The 10,328-nt window shown below is 30.7% G+C and overlaps 1 protein-coding gene across 1 annotated transcript; it reads left to right on the top strand.

Moving 5' to 3' along the window:
* Positions 1-5,843: 5,843 nt before the first annotated feature.
* LOC21398244 (putative UPF0481 protein At3g02645) lies at positions 5,844-9,443 on the top strand. The gene is made up of 3 exons (XM_010112776.2): positions 5,844-5,906; positions 6,026-6,076; positions 7,786-9,443. The coding sequence occupies exons 1-3, from the start codon at positions 5,852-5,854 to the stop codon at positions 9,441-9,443; spliced, it is 1,764 nt and encodes a 587-aa protein (XP_010111078.2). The 5' UTR covers positions 5,844-5,851.
* Positions 9,444-10,328: the final 885 nt, after the last annotated feature.

A 10,328-nucleotide genomic window follows, 5' to 3' on the forward strand; every position in this document is an offset into this window, starting at 1 on the left:
GCACACTTCACTAGCCAAATTTTGGCTATAATTCCTTAAGTTTGGCCGGCCAAGTGAGGGAAGGAGAGAGAAAAAATGAAACCTAGCCCTTGTACTTTTGTCCACTTTCTAAATTTTCTCTTTGAAATTGTTAAAATTATACTGACAGTTATTTTCTCCTGTATATGTGTACTGGATGATAGTTCGTACTGTACTTGGAGATTCTTGAAATTAAGATTCTCAAACTGTATCTGTACTGGAAATTCTTCCGTTTTAAAATACGGTGAGAATTTATCGATCGAATTTACTTGATAAAAAAAATGTGAACTTAACGTGAAATCTGTTACAGAATTTAGAAATATAGATGTTAATTCCACAAATCCTTCATTCACAAAATATAACATAATATATATTTTTTTTCCAGGAAAAATCCTTGACTTAAATACATAAATCGCATTATTTAAATGCTGAGATTTTCTTGGTCACTACAAACACAACTTAAAAATGATGCGAATTTCGTGTGTTAAGGTTGAGAAAAAAGAGCTTCAGGTGAGAATTAAGTCGATATGAAATTGACACAAAAAATACGGGTGAATTTCGAATTAGATCCGCCTAACCTAAATAGGACATAAAACTCGTAAAAACTATATATATATATATATATTTTTTTTTTTTGTTACATATTTTATATTTTATTATGAACTGTGATATCATGATAGTTGTACTAAAAATCTTATACTATTATTTGCTTACTTTTGATAGATGTTATTGTATTTTAGCGTGTTATGAATTTTAAGTTATTTTTAATATATTAAAAAACCAGAGAAAAGTATAATTTTCGTGTCAATTTTAAGTTCACAGGTCAATTTCGTGTCACAGGTCATTTTTGTCTCGTATCGTGTCAACTCATAAAGTGATCATGTCGTGTTCGTATTGCGGTTTTTAAAAAATTTCGTGTTACATAATGTGTTCAAGTTGACTGTAAATTTTTTAAAAAAAAACCAAAATACGACACGTGACGAATCAACGCCTTATTGAAAACAACAATACGAGGAAGTGACAAATAATTTTGTAAACGACAAGAAGATTGGAAGATGTTATAAATAATTTTGTAAACGACAACAAGATTGGAAGATGTTATTAGGATGATAAACAACATCATACGGCAGATAAAAAAAAAAAAAAAAAAAAAAAACAAAAAAAACCATAAAAGTTGTAACAGTCGTAGTAGGAAAAATAATATGTTATGCAACAACAACGTAAAAAACGACGATAAACATGAAACGACCTCATACTGCAAAACGGCAGCAACATGGAAACAAAGCGCTTCTTTGTGTGCACCTAAATTTTAAAAAAATTTAAACTCAAATTATAATTTTATTTAAATTTATATTGTTTCATAAAATTTGAGTTTGAATTTGAATTTTAACTTGAATTTTAACTTGAGTTTGAGGTTAAAATCTGAATTTAAGTTTTTCCTTTAATTCAAGTTCTTAAACTCAAGCATTAATGAACAATAATTTTTTTTATTTTTAAAAATGCTATAACATTTTATGTTTTAATTCTGATTGAGATGATTTTTTTAATGCGTTTATAATGAAGAGATGAATAAAACCCTATCCATATACCCTATTAAAATTTTTCATCATTATTGAGTTTTTATTAAAATACTATTTAAATACAAACTCAAATTTTGACCCACTTAAATATAAACTTAAAAAGATTATCATTTCAAATTATAACTTAAATGTACACAACTAAATACAAACTCAAGTTATAACTCAAATTTAATTTAAAATCTACATTTAAATCACCATAACTAAAAAATATAACTGAAGTAACTACAATTATAAAAAGTATACGAAACCGCATCGCGAAGAACACGACAATAACTTTGAAACTACAATAAATTTTTAGAGCAAAAAAAAAAAAAAAACGATAATAAATTTGAAAACAGCGCGACCTCGGAAATGATAATAAATTGGGACAACGAAAAACAAACAAAACAAGAAAACAAGATTAATGAACGACCACAACTTGGAATTACCAGTAGACAAGTATTACAGGTAAATAAAAGAAATAAAAAGGTGTAACCAGTAAATTAAGAACTCTGTCTGACTATGGATAATGGAAACATATGAAGCTGGTAAAACCAAAAACTAGACTCATTTTTTTACTTTCCTCTCAAAAGGTAAGAAAGAAAGTCTTTGGATCCCTTGTCCAGAGGCTTCATTTTGGCCCCAAAAGAGGGATTTTGACGCGTTTAGTTCGTTGATTTGAGTTTTTAATTCGAGTTGAGATGTGACTTTATGTGAGAGCTTTTTATTGTAGTAAAAAAGTTAGATATGATTGTTTCTGAAAGCTTTTTATTGTAATAAAACTCGAATTTGAAACTCAAATCGGTGAAATGAACGAGCTTTTCTAAGTTTGTTTTATTTTGATTTTAAAATATGCGTTTATTTCCAACAAGCTCTCGTCATCTACTCCAACAAAATTAGTCAATTTCTATGCTATTGTCTCGTGTGTTCACTTGGCGTAGTTGGAGACGTATGAATGGAGTTGATACAACTCGAAGTGGGTAAGATTTTGAGCAATGAATCGGTGTGAAAATAAGTTGAATATTAGGTTATAAGATTCGGAATTAGGGTCACTTTGAATCCCATTAATCTGTAATCAGAATGAATTATAGTAAAATTACTTATATACCCTTTGCGTTTTCAATTTAAAAAGATAAATTATACACCTATTATAACAATGTTAAGCATGATTAAAATAATTATTATAAATATGAGTTAGTTAGATTTCCAATTTTGGTATAACTTATAATAAATTTCTGAGTAATGCAACTCGCTGTTAATTTATTGATGAGAAAAGTAAATAGGTCGCGGAAAACCGCGGTAACCTTGGGAAAAAGAGATAATAATTTTGAAGAATGACAATAACTTGACAACTTGGCAAACGACGCAACAATAAATATGACAACAATTACAAAATCACATCAAAGAGAAAATGGCTATATGGCCTCGTTCACTTTGCGGATTCGAGTTGAGATGTGACATTTTTTAAAAATTTTTTACTGTAACAGAAAAAATTAGATGTGACATTTTCTGAGAGTTTTTTATTGTAGAAACTTAAAACTAAAAATTTGAATTGATAAAATGAATGAGGCCAAATAACACTGGAAACGACAATAAATTTGGAACAGTTCATGACGACCAAGTCTGAGACTGAACCACCGATTCTTAATTGGTATGTTGAGTTAATGAATGGGCTTATACGGAAATTCAAAAAAAATATATCAAATAAATGTTTGTTCATGAATAAAATACTTTGTCCGAAGTCCACGAAAAAACCACTTCAAGCTGCCATGGAAGGATTACAAGAGCTTTCATTCAAGGAACACTGACAAGTATAAATGAGAACTTGTATTATTGTTTCTTAATTAAGTATATATATAAAACCACACCCATATATATATATATATATATGCCTGAAAGAATAGATACTTTGCGAGCTTATTTAAGCTTGGCCGATTAAATATCACAGATGCTAAAGATTTCTGTTTATAACAACTTTTTCAGCTCAAGTTAGGAATATACTTATATCTTTGAGAAAGGAAAAGTGAGGAATATTGCAGTGAGAATAAAGAGATTCATATTGTGCCAAAAAAGGAAAGACATAATAATTCCATTAGGTGACAAAAAAGGAAAAACATAATAATTCCATTAGGGCGTAATGAGCACATGTAGCTCTTCTAATTGGTCCTTATGGACTAAGTAATGGCCTTTTGACGAAACCAAATTGTCTTTATAAAACGAAAGGGAAAAGCCATCTTCTACCACCAGGGAAATACACTTCTTAAAAAGTTTTTAAAAAAGAAGAGGATCATGGTGTAAAGAAATAATTATGAAACAAAATCTAAAAGACTAAAGAAAATTAATGTAGTGATAAGTTTTGCAACAGTAAAAAGTTCTCAGAAACAGTCACATCTAACTTTTTTGCTACAGTAAAAAACTCTCACATAAAATCACATTTCAATTCGAATTAAAAACTCGAATCAGCGAACTAAACGGGCCCTAAGTAATGGTTATTTGACGAAACCAAATTGTCTTTGGTAAAACCATCTTCTGCCACCTGCAGGGTAATGTACACTACACACTTCTCTAAAGGGGCTGCAACGTGATTCATGGAAAAATTAAAGGTCTTCAAGCATATATGTGTTATCGTTATAACATGAAAAAGTGAAAATTGCAAATTAAGCAGTACTTTCATTAACCAAAGCTTGATATATAATTTCTCGTAAATCCTCTAAATAGAAATAGAATCCATCCCTTTTGATGGAGCAAGCAAGACCCTCAGATAAGAACTTTTCGTAAGGAGGAGGGCACATAAGAGATAAAAAGTAAATCTAAAGACTTGGTAATTCTAGTATAAAAAGAGACCTGTAGAGCCAATAGAGAACTATAGAAACAACATAGCCGAGTTCAAAATGCAAATTCATTCCACTTTTATATAATTGCTAGTTTAGTTGTGCAGCACTCGAATCGCGTTCAACATTTAAAGAATTACCAGGTATTGCAATGGCCGTATCTTTGCTTCTCTTTTATATTTATTTATTATTCCATCATCCATGAGTAAGAGAATTTGATAGAATGGTATTTTTTTTTCGGGTTTTGATGAAGTATCTAATTGCTAGTTTAGATCGAAAGTATTACTCTCCTCTTGAGCTCTTCTAACACCAGTCCTACTGATATCTCCAACGCTCCCCCAACAACCCGATTACTTGCATGCACTGGATCCCAATACGATATTATTATAAACTTTATCCTTTTAGGGTACGGGATTAGGGGCCCCACCCGAATCCTTTACATTCATTTTTCTTTTTATTTTGTTTAATAATTGAATTAGAAATGTCTTGAGTTCAGTGGCCGTACCAGTTCGACAACTCTTTAATAGATGACGCATTATTTCCTTCTTCTTCTTCTTCTTTTTTTTTTTTTTTTTCTTTCTATTTTCGACAAACGATCCCAAACTTTCAAAACATTGGTAATAATAAAAAATTAAAAATATCACTCAACATAGTTAAAAATATTATTTGTACTACTTCACTCAATAATAAATAATTATTATATATAATGCCCACAATAATACTTAATTATTTAGAATGATATAAATGATAAACCTATGCAAAACCATAATAAACCATATACTTTTCTCAAAACCTTTTCTCATCCATTTATATATATATATATATATATATATTCCACTAACAAGGGCCACATATATTTTTTTTTCTAAGAGAAAATTATATTATTTTATTTTTAAGAGTGTATGAATGTGGATTTTTACCTCTCATTCTTAATTAATACCATTTTACTAGTATAGTTATTTAACTAAAAAAATTATTAATCAAGAATAAGAGATAAAAATTCAGATCCATACATTTTAAGATTATCTGTCTCATTTTTCCTTTTTTTTATTTAAAAAAAAAACAGTGCATCTAACACTTAGTAGTTCTAGTTATAAAGGAAGCTTAAGAGCCAAAATTCTCACCAAATCCATAAAGATTAGTCAAATTCATAAAGAGCGCAATTTATCTCTAATTATTTTTTCTTTTAAAAAAGGAAAAAAGGGACAAAAAATATCCTTTAAGAATGCATTATCAAGATATTTATTTTTTACTCTTGGATTAAAAACTTTTTAGTCAAATAAATATACTAGTAAAAGAGTATTAATTAAAAATAATAGATAAAAATCTAGACTCATACGTTCTTAGAAGTAAATTATGTAATTTTCTTCTATTAAGGGAAAAAAAAATCTCATGGTGAAGTGTTTAATTGCTTGTTTAGGTAGACAGAGTTTTACTCTCGCCATGAGCTCTACTTCACATGGCCGCACGGATCCATCGGCATCTGGAGCACTGCAGTGTATTTATTTCTCTTTTATGTTTGTTTTCTCTTTTTTTTTTAATTCAAATATCTAATTGTGTACGAGTTTTGATTGAGAAATGACGTCACTCTCCTCATGAGCTCTTCTGATCACATAGGTCTCCAATATTTGTGTTTCACATCCGAAGAGTCACTAAACATTTTAAAGCGTACGTATTTTGCTTCTCTTTTATGTTTATATTATCTGAATAACGATATTACAATTGTTTTCATAGTTTTAGAGATAATTTTTTATCAAAAATTTAGAAAAAAATAACATTATAATTCAAATTTCAATATTTATTAAAAGTATGATCAATTTCATGAGAGTACATGCCCCCAAATTTTAAAGATTATGTTGCTCTCTAAATTAGGGAGTTTCTCTGATAGTCCCAGTAAAAATGGACTATTGATAGTCCCTTACTTTTCAACCGTCAGATTTATATTAAAATTTATCTGTTATGCATATTTTTCTAATCTGATGTAATTTTGACCAGATCTAACGGTTAAAAATTAAGACTATTAGTAGGCCGGTCTACTGGAGAAAGTCCCCCTAAATTATATGCATTATAGTTTAAAATACTTCATAAATTTATAAAACTAATAAAATGATAATGTGACACTATATATAATTTTTTAAATACCACCAATTAATTTATTAATCTTAAACGAGCTTGCCTTATGATATTATTACTTTTATATAAACTTGCTCTCCGATTTTTTAAAAGATTACTAGGCAAGGTGACATAAAATTAATAGTTTAAAGGTATTTATAAAAAAATAAAATTAATTTAAAAGGTGTTTTGACTAACTTTTCATATTTCAAAAAACGAAATTAACCACTTTTAAAATTTAAAGTGCATGTTAAAAACAAAGTATAAATTTCAGAGGGTTTTTGTAAAGCTATTACTCTTTATCACACAATTAAAATACATGCTTATTCAAAAAAAAAAAAAAAAGTAAATACATGCTCATTGACGCATCAGCACTGTTTGGTAGTAATGATTGGGTTAAAAAAAGAAAAAAGGCTCTCTACCGTCCTTAGGACTTGGGAAGAAACAATACATTTATTTAGTTATTGATGGCATTAAAAAAGATGTGACAATCCCATAGAAAAGGAATACGATAACCAGTCTAAGATAATTGAATACTGTATGTTTATAGCTTTTTAAGTAATTATTATTCGTACATAAAATAAATAATTTGTTTCATATTTTTACACAAGTGAATGTTGTTGTTATATTGTGACTTTTAACTTTTAAGATTAAGATGTCAACAAATTAAAAATATTATGTCTATTTGAGCATCTCTAACCATTTCATATTTTTAGTTAAAATAGTAATGATTTAACTTTTTTTCCTCCACTCCAACCAATAGTCAAATGGTTAGAATATCTCCAACCATGCTAGTCATTTCATAATTTTAGTCAAAATAGCTATTGATTTTCTTTTTCTTTTTTTTTTTTTTTTTTTTTTTTTTTTTTTTTTTTTCAACTTCAACTCTAACCATCAGCTAAATAATTAGCTATTTTAGAGAATCATATCATACTAGTCAAATATAGCTACCAAGAAAAGGCTAGTCATTTCATTTTTTTATTATTTTATACTTTCAAACAATAATAAATGTAAAAATTCATTTTTAAATTCAATAAGTTGTTTAAATTTTAAATTTAATGAATACTAAAACATTTAAAGTAAATAGGGAGTATGGTTGAAGTAGCTAACCTAAAATTTGCTAATTATAATAGTTTTCAAGTTTTTTTAACTAAAATTTAGCTAAAATTTAGTGAGTTTTCATTTCAAATCCCTCCACTTTTTACTCAATAATAAACCAGTGTCTTCTAATCATACTGAAAAATCTATTAATTTCTAACTCTCAGAGAATCAACAAACTCTGCAAGACAAGATCAAGGCTGAGAAAAGCAACAAATTTGTCAACACAATCGCTGCCATCTTCAAGGAAAAAGACATAGATAGTCCTATTCGCATCTTCAAAGTCCCCAGCTCTCTAACTTCCGCCAAACCAGAAGTTTATGTTCCTCAGCAAATAGGCTTAGGACCCATCCATCACTTAAGGCGTGAGCTACAACAAATGCAGATGTACAAGGTTGTGGAGGCAAGAAAGATTCACAACGGATTCAAAAGTGGCCTCGAGTTCAGCGAAGTCGCTGAGTTTCTTAAGCAGATAGCATCCCCATCCGTCCGCGCCTCTTATAACATTTACCTGGAAATGGATGATGATGTTTTGGCATCTGTAATGGCCGTCGATGGTTTGTTTCTGTTTAATTTGCTCTGCTGTTATGGAATCAGCAAGGAAACTTTGGCCAATTCAAGCTCTTTGAGCCCCTTGGTTTACTCTGCCGGGAAAAGATTGGCTCAGGAAAAGATCATTCAAGAAGCCATGATGCTTGAGAACCAAATTCCAATCTTTGTTATGAAAGTCATCTTGATCACAGAATGCTGGAATCTCGAACAACAGACCATCGAGATTGTTGGGGTTCTTTTCCCAAGAATCTTGTTGGATTTTTGTGAATTTGTCTCACCATTGAAAACTGTGAAGAATTATCCTCTGTACAAGGTCTTAAAGCATGCCCATTTGTTGGATCTTCTCTACCATTTGGCCATTCTCAAGCAGTCACCTAAACCAAATCCCGAGGAAGAAGAGAAGGAGTCAAGTTCATTACAAGAGCTACGTCAGAAAGTAAGTTCTGAAATCAGACATTTAAAAGCACGGGACGTGACGAAATCTTTGGAAGCAGTGGTTCGCAGGGCTATTGAAATAGGCAAGACGCTAGCACCGCCGGGCTTCCAAAAACCGATTGAGCTTGTACAAGGTTTACTTGAACTACCACTTTCACAGACCAATTTAGATATATCCTCTGCATTAAAAGAAGAGCCTCCAAAGGAAATCTTCATTCCCAGAGCGTCAGAAATCGATAAAGCTGGAGTTAAATTTGATGTTGTTGATCACATCACCGACATCAATTTCGACCGAAACACACTCTCCTTTTACCTTCCAGTCATCAGAATAAACGCCAACTTTGAGGTTGTAATTAGAAACTTGGTTGTGTATGAGGCCATGATCAAGCATGAGACAGAACCGCCGATTCTAAATTGGTATGTCGAATTGATGAACGGGCTTATACAGACTGCGGAGGATGTTGCCGTGCTTAGGAAGAAAATTATCGCAAAATCGGAGCTCACTGATGACGAACAAGTCGCGAAGATTTTCAGTGGGATGAACAAGTCGGTAGAGTTGACAAACATACCGCAGAATTTAAACGATGCCGTTCGAAGCGTCAAGGAATACTACAATAATCTGTGTTGGGTTTCGACGTCTGAATTCATGAACAAGTCTTGGCGGACTACAAAGAAGTGGTTCCTTGTTCTTGCCCCTCTCTTGGCATTATTTCTGTTGGCTGTCCAATCCTTCTGCTCGGTCTATGGTTGTCGTCGTTCTTCCTTCAAGGACAGCCATACTTCTCATGCTCAGCAGGTCGGTTCGCCACTGCCTTCCTTGAGGTCTCATCTCATTTAGCTTTATATTATATGTCAAGTGTGTTTTTGTTTGTTTGTTTGGTTTTTTTTTTTTTTTTTTTTTTTTTTTTTTTTTTTTTCGAGTGTGTATCCGATATGTTGCCCCTTGTTGCGAAGTAAACTTTTATGGATGTTGGATTTTAATTAAGAATAATTGCTCGAATAAAGACGATATGTATTTTGCTTATTTGGAAGCCCTTAGTCATGACTTATTGGCCACTCTATTGTGTGTGTGTGTGTTATGTTGCTGGGAAAGGCAATCACCATTCCAATACTAATCATGAGTAATTTTTTAATGCAGAACAATTTTATTATTTTCGGATATTATTTAGATACACCATTTTCTGTGGTTATTTTTAAAAGATAGGAAGTGCATTAAGTTATGGAAGACTTTAGTACGTGCAGATCATGGACATTATATTCCTTCCATTTCGTAAGGAATTCGGAAAGGAAACTAATAACAACATTTAAGAAACAGCTATAATGCGAAAATTCCATGAAAAATGAACGAAATGACATCATCGTCAAAATGACAAGAATAACCCAAAACAGACAAGAATAACTATATAAAACGACAAATTACGGGAAAACATAACATTTGAAAAAGACAGCAGTTTGATAGCTGAAAAAAAAAAAAAAAAAAAACAACATTATAAAAGGCCAAAATTACGGGAAAAATGAATGTATAGAGTTACAATCGAAATCGACACTATGATAAAAGGCCAATAATTAAAAACAACAAAGGTAACATGAAAAAAGTTTGGAAGATGCAAAGTAGCTCAGATAGAAGGTACGATATGATATGACAGGAATTTTAAGACAACAAAATACGTGTTACTACAGGCCAACGAAACATGAAAATCTAAGCCACCAACCGCATAACTGA

This window comes from Morus notabilis, unplaced genomic scaffold, assembly GCF_000414095.1.
Source record: "Morus notabilis unplaced genomic scaffold, ASM41409v2 Scaffold120, whole genome shotgun sequence".
NCBI classification, from domain to species: domain Eukaryota; kingdom Viridiplantae; phylum Streptophyta; class Magnoliopsida; order Rosales; family Moraceae; genus Morus; species Morus notabilis.

Bases quoted from the DNA above. Each gene is read 5' to 3' on its own strand.
- LOC21398244 (XM_010112776.2), top strand. From the start codon at position 5,852: ATGAGCTCTACTTCACATGGCCGCACGGATCCATCGGCATCTGGAGCA. The intron at 5,907-6,025 runs GTATTTATTTCT...CTGATCACATAG, and splicing joins GGCATCTGGAGCACTGCAGT to GTCTCCAATATTTGTGTTTC. The intron at 6,077-7,785 runs GTACGTATTTTG...TCTAACTCTCAG, and splicing joins GTCACTAAACATTTTAAAGC to AGAATCAACAAACTCTGCAA.